This window comes from Hyalella azteca, unplaced genomic scaffold (assembly GCF_000764305.2).
Source record: "Hyalella azteca isolate HAZT.00-mixed unplaced genomic scaffold, Hazt_2.0.2 contig3064, whole genome shotgun sequence".
NCBI lineage: Eukaryota > Metazoa > Arthropoda > Malacostraca > Amphipoda > Hyalellidae > Hyalella > Hyalella azteca.
Genome location: NW_025933318.1, coordinates 4,075 through 24,840, shown reverse-complemented (window position 1 = coordinate 24,840; position 20,766 = coordinate 4,075). Strand labels below are relative to the sequence as shown.

Sequence of the window (20,766 nt, the reverse complement as noted above, 5' to 3'; positions counted from 1 at the left end):
GATACGATCCGGAAGGCAGGAATCATGATGGTCCATTACATCCAGGGCAGTGGTAATCATCGGCAGGCGATCCCTACGTGCCAGTGTTCACTGTTCGGAAGTCGGAACCGCATCAGACGGGGCAACAGTGTACAGCGGCGTGGCACAAGGTAGCGTTCATGGAATAGAAGTGTCGGCACTGAAGAAATAGGCCCATTGCCTGTTGCCGATTTTTGTACTTTTCGCAACTTAATTCCACAAGTGATGCCTGTGAACCCGATCTTTCCATAACTGACGATTGTTTGAGATAGCGGCTGGACTCAGTGCAAAGTCCGTTAGGTGCTAGGAATTTCAAGAGTCAAGACTGAACATATGAATGTTATGCAGCAGCATAGCTTCGTCTAGACTCCAGTCTGTTCTTGAAGGCTTCCATACTCGGAGCGTCAACGATGCCATCAGGAAGGCTGTTCCACATATCGGTGACTCGAAGCGAGAAGAAATGTTGTAGCATGGATGTGTTACACCAGCTTTTTTTAGTTTATAGCCGTGGCCGTGTTGGTTCTTGCTTCAAATCCTAGGACTCCTTCTGGGACCTTGCATTAACCGTTAGTATACTTATATACTTCAATGAGATCACCACGCAAATGCCGATAACAGAGGCTTGGAAGCTTCTTAATCTTTCTTCATAATGCTTGCCTTTTGATCATAGACTTATCCTTGTTGCAGGTCTTTGAACACTCTCGACCAAATTTTTGTCCTTTTCTAGTTTTGGTGACCAAACGGCGTTTCCAAACTCTAGGTTCGGACGCACGACAGCGACAAACAACTGCTTCATATCTTCTGCATCTAGGTACTCGCATGAGCGTCTGATCAGTCCAAGTCGTTTATTGGCTTTATTAATTTGACCTCCAGTATGCATAGAAAATTTCAAGTCGTTGTCGACATAAACTACTTAATCTTTCACCATTGTCAACTTCGACATCACTCTCGTTGCAACCATATCTTCGCAAACGGTTATCTTGATGTTCACTTTTTATGCCAAGGTGGATTACTTTACACTTGTCAGCATTAAAACGCAGCTGCCACGTTTCAGGTCAGTCAACTAACCTGGTCAAGATCATCTTGCAACTGTATTTTATGCGATTGTATTCTTCACTGTGTTATAAACTTGCATGTCGTCAGCAAGCATGTGAGACAGCGTGAAAGTTAGTGTGAACGGTAGCGGGAACAACGACGTGAGAAGCAGCCTGAAATACAGAGTGAAAGAGAGCGCTGAAGACTACGTGAGAGGCAGTAGGGAAGGCAGCGAGAGAGAATCCGTGAGAGGCAGCGTGAGACAACGTGATCGACAGCGTGAATGTGTGCGGAAAGCAGCGTGTAAGGCATCCTAGAAGTCAGCAAGAATAACGGCGTCTAGGTGAGTAAAAGGTAGCGCAGAAGGCAGCGTGAACAACACTCCGGGAGACAGCGTGAAAAAGAAGTTTAAAGAAAGTGTGGAAGACAGCGTGTACGACCGCGTAAAAGATACCGTGAACGACAGCATGAAAGACAATCCGAAAGACAGCGTGACAGACAGTATGAAAGGCAGGGTGGAATAAAGTGTAGAAGACAGCATAAACAACAGTGTGACAGGTGCCCAAGAGTGATGATCAGCAGAACTCACAACTGTATTCTCGACGCCTTGCAACGGTACAGACGGTATTTACTATCAGTTTCCTCCCGGGCCACTGTCCATCATTCAACTACTCTTCGTGGCAGTGAAATTTTGGTGTTCTCGTTACGCAGTGGTTCACGCATTTGGAAACTGGTAAGTATTTGATTCACATTATCAGTAAAATTATATGGAGCAGTAACATGTCCAAGATACTTCTCGATTCTTACAAATATTTTCCTCGAATGAAGGCGCAGATGAATACCAAGACCCGAATGAATCGAGACGTAAAATGCACCGTGTTCAAGTCCAACTTAACTCAACCTGCGTTTTTTTTCTGAAATATTGCAAAAATATCTCTCAACATCGGATGGTAACAATAATTATAGAGAAGTTAAAGTAATGCATGTTAATACAAGTCTTGTTTTGGGTCGCAAGATAAAAATAATCCTAGGCCGCTCTAAGAGAAGAGTTCGTCAATGCAAATATATACATAAGTACTTCCGCATTAAGCAAGGAATGACGTCGTTGAAAAATAAATAGTGGCCGATATTTCTGCAACTGCTTAAACTCTCCTATTCCCATTCCTGCATTATGAAAATTGTCCCTTACGAAGGTAAGGAAATTTTCTGCTTTCTTGAAAACGACAACTTACACGTACTCGTACCTCAAAAGCTTCGAGGCAATAAAATGCTCTGCCGCCTTCTGGCTCTGCTCAACAAACTGCTAACAGATGAAAACTTTTTCCATTTATACAAACGCTTCACAGAATTTCACACACTTACTGCAGGTGTAAAACAGAACATGACTAATTATGCTGAACTTATGACGATTTCCCTAGTCCCTTAACTCAGACGCTAAGGAATTAGCACCGTTTCCCTAAACTAAATTCTTCCAAGTGCTCACTAAAGGAACCCATGCGCTCCAGTTCGAACGCCCACCCCAACCCACTCCTTGCTGTGGAGTATCTCCTCATAGTTGAGAAAGAAAATAATTAGACGATATATCGCTAGAACGCATCAGCATACAACAAAAAGTGTGTCTTGGCTGTACACTTTGAAGAATGATTCACATGAGAGACCTGAGCTAATAAATCGCGAGCGATCGAAGGTTGTCAACTTTCGATGAGAAGCCTCCGCCTTTAACAAATCTAGAGTTCTAAGAACACAATACGATGTATCCCCTCAAAACGTTAAACTAAAAATGAATTCATTTATTCATCATCAAGTCTCAAGGTGGCATATTAAAAAATAGGCCGACTAGCGGAAGTTTGCAGCTCTGAAACCTCATGATAATGAAGAGAGATAACCCAGCAGAACTTCATTTATTTGGAAGCAGCCTTGGTCTGCTTTGGCTGCTTAGACTTAGGGGTCCTTGCGGCGATCTTGGCGGCTTTCTTTGTCTCTCTGGCCTCCTTGATGGCGGCGAGCTTGGCGGGCTCGCGCGTCGCGAAGAAACGGGGCTTGCGCTCAACATAACCACCCCTGCAAACGTCCGTCATTATTACAGTATTTGCGCACGCATAAGTGAAACGCATCAAATTAACATGAATGAATAAATTATAATAGTTTGTTCTCTGTGAATAACGTAGCTTTTGAAAGCATATATGCGATCGCTATTCTTTGATAAATCTAATGCACGCATGACGCATGCAATAATATAAAATTTAATATCAACCAAATGCGCAAATTCTGACATTTTCCCGTTTCAAAAGTAGCAAGATAGAAATTACAATCACAGTTTATCAAGCAATAACGTGGCGATGGATGCACATCTCAGAGCCGGCATTTTAATCAAATACATTTACAATTGTACAACAACGTCTCATTTTCAAAGGTCTTATCATGTGTATAGAAGCACAATCTCATCAAATTATGAATGCAATCTCAACATTTGACCATAACTACAACTATGAGCCGTAATGTTTTAGCAAATAAATGGCACTAGTACTGACTTGAGTCGCTTCATGGTGACTTTGAGGTGGCGCATGCGACCAGTGCCCGTGGTGCGGCGACGGCAGGCCTTCTCAGACCACCTGTCTGTGGAGCACAAAAATACATACCTTAATATGCACGCACGCTCCTTAAGAATTGTCCACATTTGAATGAAGATTACATACAAAGGAATATGAGTCTAAGCAAAATTAAATTGAAACCTATTGTCAAAATACCAAACGTCTTGAATAATGATTCATTTACTGGCCAAAATCAGTATCCTAGAAAAAAAATGGTAAATCCTCAAGACAATCAAACGCTATTACTCCATGATAGTTATATGTGCGTATTGACATAAGCTAACAGGAATTATATGCCAGGCATACAGTGTTGTTTTCAAGCTTACATTTCCTCATGCGAGGGCAGGGGTAGCCGCAGCTGGCACATCTCTTCTTCTGTACGTGGTAGCTGCTCTTGCCACAGCGCCGACACAGCGTGTGTGTCTTCACGTGGCGCAGACCAAACGATGAGGTACCCTTAGTCTGCACAACAAACAGAGTTAATTGCACCATCATGAATACTTCATCATAACGGAAAAAAATAACTGTCAAGTTCTGTTTACAGCAGTAGGCCTAATTACTGGTCAGTCAAAAAAACTAAACGTAATTTAAATATTTTGCTAACAAGCAGCTTCCTGGTTATGAACATTTCTTGGGTTCAGATCAGCAACTGTCCTAGCCACTCGTACCAAATTAAAATATTGAAATCTTATTTTACAAAAGAAATAATACAGTTGGATATAATAACACTTGACCCAGGCAGGACTACGTTGGAAGGAAAAAAGCAAGTAATTAAGTATGGTCTTCGGTTTTTGTTCTAACTTTCAATCATGAATTTGATTTAGCAAAATCGCTTAAAAGAGCACATCCTGCCAAATGAATATGGTGAGAATTTCATGTCATGGCACATCCAGCTAATGAAAGGTAGCATCAATATCAATTGGCTTCTTTTGATTATATAAATCTGATTTTCAAGAGTATTTGTTTGCAAGAAATGAAATTTCTGTGAAAAGCATGGAGGTATATATATATATATCTCTATGTTAAAACTTGAGCTGTACACAAAGCAGATTTTGTTAAATTTAATTCTCCAAGTTAACAGAGGAATCGTCACTTGGAACTCAATACTATGGTTATTGTGACAAAATATTCATCATTGCCATGAATTTTCATATGCCATGTGTAACAAAAACTCAACGGTGAATACTATATTGACTATTCAGGGGTTTGTGATATTTTAACAATAAGTCATAGAAAATAATGAAGCAACTAAGTAAAAAATTATTATTTATAGGAGCTCTCAATGATTGATTCCAAACAAGCTTAAAAGCAATTTAAGAGCAATGAAGCTCGTCCACAATGATGGGTTTAGCGCATTCATTTTTGACAAATTTTTGAATTGGAATTCTTTTTTTTTTTTGGTAATCAAATCATGAATATGTATAACCAGATTTTCTGACGTTACAGGGCAGGGCCACCATGCAGTTCCCCGATTCATAAAGAACAAGCATTCTACCAGAGGTCCATAATCCTACAGGCAAATACAACATCAAAATAACAGGCATTTATTAAATTACATAAGCAATGCAGCATAGAAAGTAACATTCCATTGACTTGTTGTCCAGCACCAATAAGATTGCTATTTTTGCCCTCGCATTAGACAATGTCAATGATAACAGGATAACCAACAACCAATTGCAAACTAGTGGATCCTGCCCTGTTTGATCAATGATGGACAAATTATTATTTATGTAACAACTATCAAAAATAACTCCTGTTAGAAATTTGGATGTTTTGAATACTAGGTTTTTGATCTTAGGATGCATTTGAAAATATATAGTTACATTTTACAAGTATTCTTCAGCCATCTAAGAAGTGTGTTGTCGTATCTCCTAAAAAACTACCATCTATGTTGCTGGCTGATGACAAGGTCTGACCCGAGGTCTCCATGCCTCCCATTTCCCATAACTGGCCACAACCCATTAGCAATCAAGGACCAACATTTATTCCTTAATCCATGTGATTTCTATGTCTGATTTGGTTTTGTGTTGCAGTGAAATGTCTTGTTTCATGTCAAATATTGAAGATGTGTTGCATCTCATTATGATGTGGTTCCCAATCTGTGGGAGTAACCACATCATAAATCTGTGGTACCAAAAGTGGGAGGTACCACCCCCCTGGGGGTGGTAGAAAGATCTAAGGAGGCAGTGAGGAAAAAGGAATCAGTAGGGGGGGCAGCAATCCAAAGTTGAAGTCAGAAGTTTGAACATTTGTTTGACAATTTGTACACAACAGGTGCAGCACAGGACTTCCAGGGATGGATTTTGCCACCCAAATCTGGGCTTTTTACCCTCTCCTGGGTTTACGTCACAGACAAATTTATGGCCGGACTTGTGGCCAGTCTCCTGGCTAATTTCCCAATTCAATGATCAAGAAATATCTCCCAGACTAATGAATGCAACTTAATGAAACTTGTTACACATATTAATTAGGATCTAATATGATGTTTACCTTGTGGAAATTTTTTGGATTTTGCCTCCATTGAGAGTCATATGGCAATACTGGCCAAAATTCACAGTGATTAAGGAATTTTGTCCAAACTACTGAACAGATTTGAATAAAATTCCGACTATACATTCCTAACTACCAAACGGTGAGGTTTAGCTGGTAAAAATTTTTCTTGATTTTGCCTTTGTTCAGGAGTTTTATCAATTTAATTTTTATTGGTGATTTAAACAGTGATACATGCTTAAATTTGCAGTGATCAAGAAATTTTTTCTCAACTACTCAACAGACAGATTTGAATGAAACTTTGTATGTAAATACGTAACCTCAAAAACGGTGATGTTTAGCTTGTGGCATTTTTTATTTATTTTGCCTTTGTTTGTGAGTTATACGGCTATTTGTATAAAGCTCTTGATTAAAACGGCCGGTCAAAATGCCAGTCATTTTTCCATATATCCGTATAACTCGCAAACAAAGGGAAAAAAAATGTCACCAGCTAAACATCACCATTGAGAGATTAGGTATTTATATGCGAAATTTCTTCCAAATATGTTCAGTAGTTCAAGTGGGAAATTATGAATGACAAATGAAAAAAAAAACTTGCAAACAGAGGAAATATAAAATTTTCACAGGCTAAAAATCACAGTTTGGTAATTTCCTAATTTTATTTTGATCTGTTTAGTGGCTAGGAAGAAATTCATTGATTATGGCGAACTTTGGCCTGTATCACCATAACTCATGAGTGAAGATGAAATTTTATAAAATTTCACAAGCTAAACATCACCCTTAGGTCCTAATGAACGTGTTCCTGGTTTCATCAAGTTGCATTAATTAGTTTGGGAGATATTCTTTGATAACTGAATTGGGAGATTGACTGTGAGACCGACCATAAATTTTTCCAAGACATCTCGATTTCTAGTGCTGAAACTAGTGAAAACTGCTAAAAAAACATATTGGTTTACTAAATGGGGTCTATTTGTGAATTATAGATTTATGTTTAACCCTCCTCTTTCAAAATTGCAGCGTACTAAATATCAAGAAAGAGGCATATGTTTTTATACGAGTTTGTGGGGAGGGGCGCTAGAAATTCACTAGGGAGCCAAAGATGGCACCAGCCTGGAAATGTTTAGGAATCCTTGTTCTAAATCTATGCCTTGTCTCATTTCATAATAGCCAGGAAATAAGTTTTGTCTTGTTCATACCTTCGTTTCATGAGAAATTTGTCCCTCTGTCTTTATTGCTAACAATAAATTTCTAGATCCCCATTGTCCCAATTTCAAGAAATTATTCCAAGACCCAGGAGTTAACATAGACCTCCATTTGTTAGTTTGACTTAGTTTAAAATCTAAAAAATTATTATTCACCTATCTGGACTGAATCTGTAAATATCAATTTATAAAACAAATACTTTTCAATCAATCCCTTTCTCCCATTTTGTGATGCATTATTTCCTCCCTGTAAGAACAAAATTTTCAGGCTGGGGTATTATTGAATCATGGATACTGCTCATACGTGCCAGAAAAGCCCAGAACTGGAAAATGTGACAGAAGGAATATTCTGTCTTAATAAAACTGCTTGTGAATCAATTGCTTATACCCGCAATTGTCAAAATTTATAGCAATACACCAGATTAGAAACCACCTTAATTCTATGGTGCCAAATCAATCTGCATATAGAGCTCAAATTTTGCAAAAATAAAATTCAATGAAGAATATTGTTTTGTAGCAAGTCAGCAGGGTTGGCGATTTTTTTTGATTTAAAAAAAAATAAAAAAAAATAAAAAATCAATGATTTATTTGATTTTTTCACGATTTTTTCGGTTTATTTGATTTTTTTGATTTTTTCAACTTTTTTGTCTATTTGAAGTGTTATTTTTTTATGTTGCAGGTAGCCTATTAACAATAACAGTATATGGATCATAATGGATGGCTAAAAAGGGCACTTATTGCCTTCAATAATGGCCAACAGGCCATGGTGGTGTTTACAACTTAGGGATTTTTGGGTAAACAATTATTGGTAAGTCTATTCATTAGCTTTGTTAAGTTTGTATGGAGCAAGGTAACGAGTTAAATATTGACCAATTAACTGGCTTCAATATACAAAAACCCTTCAGGAATGCAGATCTAAACATTGAAGAGTCACATAACAGATAGGTACCTAGCTGATAGCACAGTGCACAGCACTATCAATAGATCTACTAGTTTTATGTCCTATAAATCTACCATCACACCGACTAGTAGTGACTGTAGCTGATAGCACAGTGCACAGCACTATCAATAGATCTACTAGTTTTATGTCCTATAAATCTACCAGACTCTACACTCTATACACACTGACTAGTAGTGACTGAGTGACTGACTGCACTGTTCCCATTTAATTCAGACCAATAAACCAATACTAAACATAAACTGAACGATAACCAAACAAACCTCATACGACTTGAAACGAGACTTAAGGGGACCGACCGGGCATACGGAAAACTTCTACAGTTATTATCCGATTGTCATGAAACTTCACATACATACGTAAAATGTAAAATAAAAAACATTTTGCTATGAATTTTTCAAAAAAATTGATAGAAAACGTGAAATTTATAGAAAACGGCTAAAAAGGGGTACTACAGAAAATCTATCTCCTCCCACAAATATCATCCTACAACATCGAGACACGTATCATTCGATTCGTAAAGACCATATCTATCGACTCTAACATCACTTTTTTTCATTTTCCACCTAGTTTTTTTTATGACGTTTTTTCCCATTTTTACATTTTTCACCCCTCCCCCCCTTCTTCCCCATATAAAAAATGAACCAGACCGAAATTCAAAAAAGTGATGTTAGAGTCAATAGGCCTGGTCTTTACGAATCGAATGGTATATGTCTCATTGCTGTAGCTTGAAAACTGTAGGAGGAGATAGGTTTTCCGTGACAGTAAGTTGAACTTTTCAGGACGGCGCGACAAAGTCTCGCGCGCCTCGGATAGGCACTCAATGTAGCATGGATACCAAATTACAGGCTTCTGTAGCTTAGTCCACTCAAGGATGCAAGCAGCAACTTGTAGCGCACCTCTCCGTTCAAAGCTAGGAGGGTAACTGAGCTCAGATGCCAGATGCACCCAGATATGTAGTCTTGCCGCTGTAATTATCTCTCATCTATTTACTTGAGGAACTCCACCCCCCACCCCCAAATAAAGGCGGGCCATCTGCGTCAATATTGCCGTATATAGATGGCAGTAGTATCGTTGGAAAGCTCAGAATGTCAGCTTTAAGATGAGACTAAGCATGTAACTGCAGCACAACTCAAGTAGAAACTATATTCAAAGATTTCAGCAGCTAATTAATTTATATCTTATTTCTTAAAGAACTCTCCCACCCGCTTCCCTTTAAAGAGACGTCATCAATGTAAATATTGGCATACAGCGATGGCAGTGGTATATTGGAAAGAGCAGAATTGCAGCTTTCAGATGAGCACAAAAACCGAAAAACGCCAAAATTGAAAATTTTAGCCCGGTCGGTCCCCTTAAGTTATGAGAAAATCTAATACTGTTTGAAATGAACATGTGCACAATTCAAAATTTTATATCCATTCACTGCATTAAATTATTATTATTATATATAGTCTTATTATTGTAATTGTTCTGTTTTTAGTTTTAAATTCACATATTTAAAGATTGAAATTAAATATTTTAATTAGAATACTCGTAGGTATTAGGGTGGAAAATCTTTCTAATTGCCTAAAAGGTCAATAAAATCTCAACCTCCCAATATACAGGGTGGAGGAGAACCGATTAAGCAGTTTTGAGGTAAAATAAAAGAGTAATGGAGGTACATAAAGAAGAAAGTTTATTTTCCTAGAGGTTAGCATAACATACCATTTAGAATTATGCTAAACCATGAATAACAATACCTCAATATAAATTAAAGACTGCCACTCAATATATTTAAATATATGAAAAAATCAAATAAATAAAAAAAATCAATAAAATAAAATAAATTGTGATTTTTTTATAAAAAAATCAAGTGATTTAATCACGTGATTTAATCATTTTGATTTAATCATTGCCAACCCTGCTTACTTGCAAAATTTGCAATAAATCATATGTCATTTTCCTCAATTTTCACACAATAAACCAGGCAGCAGCCATAAAAATGGGTAGAGATATCTGCAACCACAAGCATGGCCTTTCTGCCTAATTTAAAAGTAACTTCTGTCCTATTTTGCAGTTGGTGCAATTCATGCATTTTGATAAATATTAATAGGATAAAAAAATCAAATTTTATGAGTGGTGAACCAATATTGGTGAATTTCATCAGCATAATTAAATTTTAATCACTTGGTACAAAAAATTATTGCAGATGTCACAAGATGTTTTCATAAACATTTGAAATACTTATTTTAGCCTAAGAAAACAGCTGGAATCGAAGTAGCCAAATCAATTTCAGCAGTGAAAATTTATTTATTTTTCAAGCCATGACTAAAAATTTCATGCCATTTTGGAACTACAAATTTCCAGCACCAGCTACTCTCAATGCCTCAAAAAAATTACATTTCTAAACCTTGGCACTTCAATTCTAGATTAATAAACTAAACTTTTCTTCAAACTAAAGCCTGCACAGATGATTGAATAGCAAATAGGGTAAACACACCATATTCTGACACCTTAAGGACGTGGCAAGAAATAAATGGTCATCACCGTATGCGCCACTCCAGCTCTGGTTGGTTTACCTCACTCTCAAAACACCACACTACGTGCCAGCAATGATGAAACGTCAAAAACTGTTGCCATATTTATTTAAAAGCCTTTAGAATTCATAACTGCAAAATTGCTGAATTCCAACACTGTGTGTTTTTATGTGTCTAAAGCCATCTTGCAAATCAATCATCTATAATTTCTTTACCACTTAAAATCAGCAACTACAAGTATAATCAAAGGATTCCTAATATATTCACAGACTTATTTAAAAGTCTCAAACCATAATAATCTTTGTACACAAACAGTATCACTATTTAGTAAAGCAAGGTCAACTATCAACTTTCATACGCATTTCGATGTACTCACTTCTCGCTAGTTGACTTGGACTTTCGCTCTGCGGATCTTGACATTTTCCTGCTAGACCTAGGGTTTTGCAGAAATCTGGCACGCAATAGTGTGACATCACTATTTTAACCATCTACGCATGCGTGGAACTAAGACCAAGCTTAATATAAAGGAAAAAGTTGAGGGGTGTTGGAATTACCCACAGTGTTGGAATATGGTGCGTTTACGTTTACCCTAGTAGGTATGTGCACAAACTACGCACAAATGTAAACAATGCTGGCAAAATGGTGGACAGCAACTTTCTGCATCAGCACGTGCAAGGTATTTCTTATTTATTGAATATCCTGCCCAAATGATGGCTTAATTCGATTGACTTGCATTTGGTAACTAATTAAAAAACTTGAACTATGAAGACATCATCTTGTATTTTGAGAAATGTTCATCAATTTTCCAACATTTTTCCCATCATTTTCTCAGTTTTTTTCCATCATTTACACATAATTTTCCCCAAATTTTCCTATCATTTACCCAACATTTTTCTATTATTTTTCAATCACTTTCAGATCTTTTTCCCCATCATTTTATTGGAATTTTCTCATAATTTTCCCATCACTATAACACTATCCATCATTTAGCTGTCATATTATCATTCATTTATCATTCTGCATTCATTTATTATGTATTTATCAAGATGGACCTCATTCTGTTCAATTCTCCCTTTTGGTCAATTTATACGTACTATTCATATCTTGGCAGTCACACCTGCTTTTCCCACCCTCCTGCAGTCAAAGTCTCAACCAAAATGATTAGTAGGTAGTTAAAATAGATGGCCTAGGTAGAACAAGAGCTTTCAAATGGTAGGGTAAACGCAGTATATTCTGACACAATAAGGACGCATCGAGAAATGAAAAACTATAAAAAAATAACCGTATGCGTTACTCGAGTTCTGTAGGCTTTACGTGACTTGCAAAACACCGTACTATGCGCCAGCAACAATGAAACGTCACAAAATTTTGCTATATTTATTTAAAAGCTTTTAGAATGCAAACCTAAAAAATCCCTATATTCCGACACTGTGTGTGGCAATATTTGGCACGTGGTGAGGCGTATTCCGTCTGAGCTTCAAATTCTACTGATACGTAATGCCGCCATCCACGTGTTCGAATTCCGTTCGCTGAGTGAGCTGTATTGGAATACAACACAGCTTTGAATTAGAACACTAATGAATATTGAACACTACTTAATTACGCTTTTAATTAACAACTATCAAGCTTTTAATTAAGCAAATTTTAATTTTTGTACACAGCTTGGAACAATCTGTGTGTCCAATTCAAGTTGTGACGGAATTAGTTTTCATGTGTCTAAATCCATTCCTCAACTTAATCATCTATAAATTTATTTACCACTTGAAATCAGCGAATACAAGTATACTTAAAGGATTCCTAATATAGTCAGATGGGGTAAGACAGGACCAAAATCACTAACAGGCATGTAGCATCTATACCATGAATAACTAAAAATTCCTAAACTTATCACAAGGTGTGGTTATGCAATGGGCTTCAAAGCTACAACTCAGACTTTTTGCATACAACACATTTTTCTGTACAGATAAAAAAAAGTGAGCTGGTCCCATCTTACCCCATTGGGGTAAGATGGGACCAGGCTGGGGTAAGAAAGGACCAACAGGTAATTCTTATGTTACAAGGTTTTTAGTAAAAATATAAACCTGATATTCAATATTATCCATCTAGAAACACATTATTTGATTAAACAACCACTATGCTACATGTATATTCTATTAGTGTCATTGTCTGAAAATTTATCAAATAGGTAATAAAACCAATGGATAATCACTTAAGAGTCAGATGTCATGTGTTTTCTTGCTAACTGCATTTGTGGTGCACTTCTTCAAACATAGCCCATGCCCTCTCACAAAATTGTGATAATAATTATGTTTTATGTTTCACACAATGATTTTTCCCCCAACCACTCTTGCACATTGTTCTGCAGCTCACTAATGGGAAGAGACATCCCTATTTTCTCCATCCCCATGATGCAATTCACAATAGTATGCTAAATTTATCTTATTAAAAAAGCTAACAAGTTAGAATGGTTATTTTAAGCAAAAGATGAAAATTTTGACCAAAATACTCCATGTATACTTATGCACAATAATATATTCATTTAAAAGCTATTTTTGATAAACTATGGGGTAAAAAAGGACTATTTGTGTGGTAAGACAGGACCATTTGTGGGGTAAGATAGGACCACTTGTGTGGTAAAACAGGATCATTTAGTGGTCCTGTCTTACCCCATGTCCGGTCCTTTTTTACCCCATTTTAGAATAGTTGTCAGGCAGTGATGGTGGCAGGTAGGAATGCCTAGTATGTCTCAAAAGTTGCTTATTACTTGAGGTTACCTGCCTACATCCACAAACCTGGCCAAAAAATTTTTTGTCATTAGACAGAGCTTATTTCCCAAACAGGGTTAACTATTTTGTGACCCTTCTTTACATAGGTTTTCTTTGAAAATCAGCCAGAAATTCATTATTTGCAGAAGTCTGTTGAAACAAACACTGAAATGACAGGCAATGATTGCTCTAACATATTCTTTTGTCAAATTAAGTTCAGTGCAATTAGAATGCATGCCATGGGCCGGTCCTTTCTTACCCCATGAAGGCTGCGATCCTGTCTTACCCCATTTGACTATATATTCACCGACATGGTGCAATTCTATAGGTTATTCATAAGAACCTGGTCTTATATCATTTTGAACTGATCAACGCTTCTTTACGGACCGATTGTAAAACACACCTTCACCGGCAAAAGCTTTCACACTTCTGAAGAGGGGTGAGCTGACAGCTACACTGGCCGTGGGTGGGCCTTATTTGAATTTGAATGCATGCATCGATTTGAAATCCTACGCATAGTATACAAGTCATAGAGCCTCAATTTTTAATATCTATGTAAAAAATGTACGTTTTTGCATGGATTATAATGCTGTTAACATTAACAAACTTTGAATTATCTCTGATGCAAGAAATACTTGCTTAAATAATTTTATTTTCAAGCGACTGGATGCAACAATTGGTTCGCAAGAACCAACATAGCCCTGAAGCCTGAACAACAGTAATTTTGATTGATGTTAATTTCTAAATTAAAATGTATTTAGCCAGTATTTCTTGCATTAGAGATACTTTCAAGTATTTCAATGCTAACAGCATCAAAATTCACGCAGAAACGTAACTTTTAATAGGTTGTACACTGTAATTTACGCTCCTAGTCCAAAGAACAGAGACCGATTTCAAATCAAAAATGACTAAATTGAATCCATCGCGCTTTCTGGCACCTTCTCTCACAGCCGATTGCAGTTGCAGTGCATTTTTTAGCTTAAGTTGCCAATACGTATTTAATGTAGTTTTCCGTAGTTCTGTTGGTACAAAACTTACCAAACAACGTTGAATTATTGTCTATTGATTGCTAATTTCTTGCATTAGGTTAATTTTTATGATTAAAATTAATCATAGAAGTTGTATCTCCATGATTCTATGCTGAATTAATATTACGAATGGAAGGTTCACATACAGGCTACAGTGATACAGATGCCAGCGCTAGCAGCGGCAAAAAAATGAACTACTTTATTGTTTTAGTATCTTGACCAAATATATAATAATATCGTATTCTATTTAGGTCCGGTCTCTTAAAGTGTTCCAGCAACATATTTTCCATTATCAATTATTTAAATGTATTAACTTGTGGCGCAGTAAGATATTAAATTGTTTGAATTTTAAACAAAGATTATGCTTCCACATCCAGATGCTAGCGCCAGCAGTGGCCATCAAAGGAACTATTTTATTGTTAGTATATTTACTATATAACTATAATAATAACAATATATTATTCTGCTTAGGCATAGAAGAGCTAGAATCATGGCTGAAGCTTAACCAATGTCATTGTCATTTTATACGTCATTGATATCATTGTGGAACCAACGTAAGTAACTAAGGAATTTCCCGGTTCAAATATTTATTGATTTATTACTATCAATTTCAAAACTCCACACATTTCTAAAGGGAGTTGTGATGAGACCATGGGGTCAAACTGTTGAGTTTAGACCATTGCAACTTGCAAGAGGGGCCCAAGGGCCAAGGGCATGGGGCCTTGCGAAAGGTTAAGACTGCCGCACGGCGGTGGACAGATAAGTACTCACAATAATTCCCTGCCACCATGTTAACAGACGTATTTAAAAGTCTCAAACCATAATATTCTTCCTATACAAACAGTTATTCACTATATGGTAGAGCAAGGTCAACTGTCAAATTTGACATTTTTTGATGATCTCACTGGGTAGCATGCATTGTCTCCATAGTGGCAATCGAGAACACGTTTTTTTTAGGGTAAACATCCCATTTCTGAACGCAAATTAAGCCTATGCATTGCAGACTAAATTTATGAATGCGAATGTTAAACAATCATAATACAATTCATTAAAATCAGTCAACAAAAAATTTTAGTTTTTACGCACCAGACACCTCTGACTCATACGCTAGTAGAATCGAGGCAGACAACAGACATGACTGAAAGCACATGCATCAACAACCATACGCGGCGCCAGTTCAAAACGCACTGCTGGCTGGCTGCAGCTGGCAACACATATATCGACAACACGCATCGAGCTATGATTGGCCGTTCGGACTTTAAGTTCATATTTTAGCTTACGTTCTCTTGTTCAGAAAAGAAATAACTGGCGTGTTTGTCATAGGTGGAGACATTCAAGTGCTTGCCTATCCAGATTTCCCTTCCCGATTCCGCTTTCTATTTAATTCCTGATTTAGAGCAAACACCGTGTTGAGGGGTTTTTCCCAAATGATATATCGATCCGACACTATGTGAACAAATTTTTAAGATAAACTTTCATGACAAATTTTCATGGCATGTTTTCCACACATTTTATGAAATTAAAAGCGATCTTTACCAAATTACAAACGAAACTATTCATTCGCGATGCCCTCAAGCGAATGAACGTGATAAATGATCATTTTTTCACTTCTTCCCCGCATTAATTAGTTTTCCTCATTAAGCCTAAAATATCTCCCAAACTATAATGAACTTAGCAAATGTTAAAATAAATGATTTTTAGGTCATGATCTTTTTTTTCAATTTCACCTTCGTAGCGCCTTATACGGTTCTAAATTCACAGTGAGCCTAACATATCTCCTATCCTCATGCACAGGCTTTTTGTGTACCTTTAATTAAAGGCGAAATCAAAAAATAATCAAGACCTAAACATCAATGTTAGTGAAGACGCGTGCAAAGTTTCATTGAGCTGCATTCATTAGTTTGGGAGATATTTTAGGCTACTGAAACTTGTAGATCGCGAGCCCGGTTGTAAAAGTGTCTGAGAGGTCTTATATATGCAGTAGTGTATTTTGAATAAATAGCTTTGTTGTTGGAAAGGTTAAGCTCGGTTTCGATTATAAAAACTTATGTGCATGAAACGTGCTACAAATTTGCTTTTATCGTGCTAGTTAAATATGAAATGAATTTTGACAGCGCTTGCAAAAAATATTGTCTGTATATAGCTTTTTTCTTAGCTTTATCATGATTGAATTTACTCAATTAGGGTAAACGCGGTATGTTCCGACACATTAAGGATGCATCGAGAAATGAAAAACTATAAAAAAAAACCGTATGCGTTACGTAAGTTCTGTTGCCTTCACATGACTCAAAATACTTCACTACGCGTCAGCAACAATGAAACGTCACAAAATGTTGCCATATTTATTAAAAAGCCTTTAGAATGGAAACCTACCAAATCCCTATATTCCGTCATGTCAACTGTCAAATTTGACACATTTTTCGATGATCTCACCACGTGGCATGCATTGTCTCTCTTTGGATCTCAATATTTTCCCACTAGATGGCCAAGACCTAGTGTTATGGCAGTATGTTGACTCGCAAATGCATGAAGTCACCATTTCAACCATCAACAAACGCATGGAACTAAAACAAAGCTTAATATAAAGTAAAAGCTGGAGAGGTGACGGAATTACCTACGATGTCGGAATATACCGCGTTTACCCTATGCTTATTATACCTGCTATGAAAATTATTTCCAAAAAAATCATCCTAAAATTGTCGACACAACTGGTCTGACAGAATTGTGTGGGCCACCCCATAAGCGTGGCATAGCGTAGCCATCTTGATGCCACTTCGGCATGATTTTTTTCTCCATTCGTTAGCAATAGATATGAAATTTAATGCAGACATGTAAATACTCATTGAGCAGTATCGATGTTTTTTTATATTCACGTCCTCTCATCTTCAATTAATACGGCAAAAGAGTGGAACCTAACCTAGCCAAATTTAGCCAAAACTATTTAAATTGGGAGGAGAGGAAATATGAAAAAATATCCACACCACAACGCAATTGGCATTGAAAACTATGTATTTAATTTCATAAATATTGATTATGAATAGAATGAATGGGCCGTGTCAAAACGGGATGGCAATAGTGCATGCTAACGCACAAGCAATTTTTTTGATGCTGTCATTTTTATTACCTATATTCAGGAAAATTTTTACAAGTAATAACATGATTGAATAAGCGAACTGATATGACGGTTGGGAATGATTAGAAGGCATGATTATGCTGCCGGAGGTTAGTGCTTATGCTGCAATTAATTTCGTACTTTCTTCCGCAGCGCGGGAAAATAACATTCTAATCCGCGATCACTATGTAACGGCTAATTGCACGTCTAAATCGTACCATGCAGTGACACACTGGCATACATTTTGCAGTAATTCAATATAGACCAGGTCAAGAATTTGTAGTCGTGTAGTGTATCATTTAATAATGAACTTTTAATAAGGCGCTATTCCATTCGTCATGCAAATTCACGTACTAACAGATCAACATGATTACAGAAGTGGTATTTCAAATGATGAAAAGTGAACGAGTGATGTGATTATAAGTGAACGAGTCCAAATAGAGGTTTCCCCAAATCCTAGATTGCCACCATGATTGTCTCTCTTTGGATCTCAATATTTTCCCACTAGGTGGCCAAGACCTAGTGTTTTGGCAGTAGTTTGACGCATAGTGGCAAAACAGAGATTTTTTAGAATTAGTTCATTTTTAACATCCTCATTTACTCAATACAGCAATCCCTTGATTAACGCGGTTAATAAATCCCCGAGTTTTACCGTGTTAAGCAAAACCGCGCTAATCAAACTTAAGAATATATGGGAATAATTATAATGAATCCTTAAAAGTAGCAAAGGAAAGGAAAATTATGTAGTTTGATAAAAGTGAGCAGTAGATATGTCAGGGATCTTGACCAGTTTAAGGCTAACGAGTAACTAGCCCTTTATGCACTGAATTATGTTTTGAAAGTGAAAAAACAATCTGAATTACTTTTCAGATCACGCGCAGTCTTTGTGTTGAACTGGCAGTAGCGGCGCGCCTACTCCATCGAACGTCGTTCGAACGAGTTCACAACATGTGACGCTACCGTCACACTTGAAAAAAAGTCGCGCTAATCAAAACTGGCACCGCGTAGATTAAGGGTAGGTCGCAAATTTTTTTTCCGCGTTAATCAAAACCGCGGTATTCAAAACCGTGCTAATCAAGGGATTGCTGTATTTGAACCAATTTCTTATGTATGATAATGCTGGTATCCATGATACTTTACTGGTCTACTTGGAGGACTCAAAATTGAAGTTGAACTTGAGTGAGTCTAAAAAACTCTCTGCTTTGCCACTATGGTTTGACGCGCAAATGTATGACGTCACCATTTCAACCATCAACGAACGCATGGAACTAAAACAATTAACAAAGCTTAATACAAAGGAAAAACTAGAGAGGTGACGGAAAATCACGGAATTACCCACGATGTCGGAATATACCGCATTTACCCTACTAAGACTTTGAATTAAGCTCATAAAAAAACCTAGATATGATAGTTTTTCCAAAAATAGTTGCAAAAATTGGTCCACTTTGAAGACATAAATAATTTAATAAAGAGAAAAACTACATAGCTATCTCTCACTTTTACTTGCATTACAGTTTACACTCATTTATATGAAAATTTTTAATTTTTTTTCTCTTCTCAACTGTATAATTTTCATTAAGATTTAAGATCAGAGTAAAAAATTTTTAGTGCACAATAAAAACTGCACACAACCTAGGTAGGCCCTACCTACTTACCTACAAATTAGGATCATCAATCATCATCCTTCTAATTCCTTCATACCTATTCGTAATGACCAACAGCCTAACAGCCTCTGTAACAGGAGAGGCTGGAGACTTTCGTAGTAAGTTTCCTGATTCCTGTTGCCATTTCTTCAACAAAATTTTGGGCCCCAAAAGTATTGCAGCTAAATATCGTGTATAAATTATAGGTAGTACATTTATTGGAAAGAAGCTTGAAACAGCTCGGCCTCAACTCTAGGAAAGAAAGCGTTTCAGACTCAGGCTTTGCCTTTACATTTGCATGATCATTGTAGAAAAAATAATTATTATAGCACATAAAATTATATCATTTTTAATACAGGAGAACTTTCAGTTGGCCTCATGATGCAAAATACATTATGATTAAATGAGACTTCATAGCCTACGTATTAAACTTTGAAAGAATAATCACGTAGCCCTAATGTTTTACTACGATATCAAACGGTACCAACGTCCAACTGTAATTAATGTTGCGGTAACAAAGAACATCAGACACAGATTTAAATACATTTATACCCGACACTAACGTAGAATTTACATTTTTAATATTTATTTTTATTCAAAAATGAAAGCACTCACCATTACGGTGTCTTAAAAAGCTTCCCGCAACACGAAAACGATGTTTACGCTAAACTCAGATGTTGCCAGAATCTTGACGATCCGAGCTGCGTCAAATCGAAATAAAACGTACTCAAAGCCGAAAAATCAGAAAATCGCAATATCTTGCTAGCACTTTCATTTACTCAATTAAAATAAAATAATTAAATATTATTTTCGAATAAGATTTGTTAATTGGGGTTTTCCGTTAAATTTCCCGATCAACTACTGCTGCCTAAATGCGTGGAATAAAATTCATATCAAGTTCAATAATTTTACATTGCCATATATACACTAAAATAATAATAATGCTAAAACAATATTTCCAAGATATTTATCCAGAAAACATGTTGTGAATTTTGATGACTGTTCCGTAACCTATGGGATCAATTTCAACCGAATCGACACTTGTGAGTCCTGTGGCGAGTTCGCGGGTGAGTTCTGAGAAAACTCGATTCAGTCAAATTGTAGCACGTTATCAACGCATAGATTTTCTAAATCGAAAGCGATTTTTGACTAATTGAAAACAAGTGCGTTACGCTCATACGAGCATTGTCAGATTTGTGTACTGAAGACTAGATTTTCGCAGCTTCCCCACGTAAAAGTTTTTCTAATCAAAACGATTACAACTTTAATAAGAAGGAATATGGACATTACACTCCGGCTAATGTTATCAGAATCATTTTTGTCCCTTTAGTTTTCACGTAATGCGCTAATTAGTTAGGCGTCCAAAGGATGCTAAAACTTTAAAATTAACGCACTATTTGCAAACATA

The 20,766-nt window shown here is 36.7% G+C and overlaps 1 protein-coding gene across 1 annotated transcript; it reads right to left on the bottom strand.

The window, feature by feature from the left end:
• Positions 1-2,937: 2,937 nt before the first annotated feature.
• On the bottom strand, positions 2,938-20,058 carry LOC108670959 (60S ribosomal protein L37). Its single transcript, XM_018158449.2, has 4 exons — positions 19,974-20,058; positions 3,971-4,106; positions 3,585-3,669; positions 2,938-3,114 (listed from the first exon to the last, which is right to left on the bottom strand). Exons 1-4 carry the CDS (start codon positions 19,974-19,976, stop codon positions 2,955-2,957), a joined length of 384 nt encoding a protein of 127 aa, XP_018013938.1. The 5' UTR covers positions 19,977-20,058; the 3' UTR covers positions 2,938-2,954.
• Between the last annotated feature and the right edge of the window lie 708 nt (positions 20,059-20,766).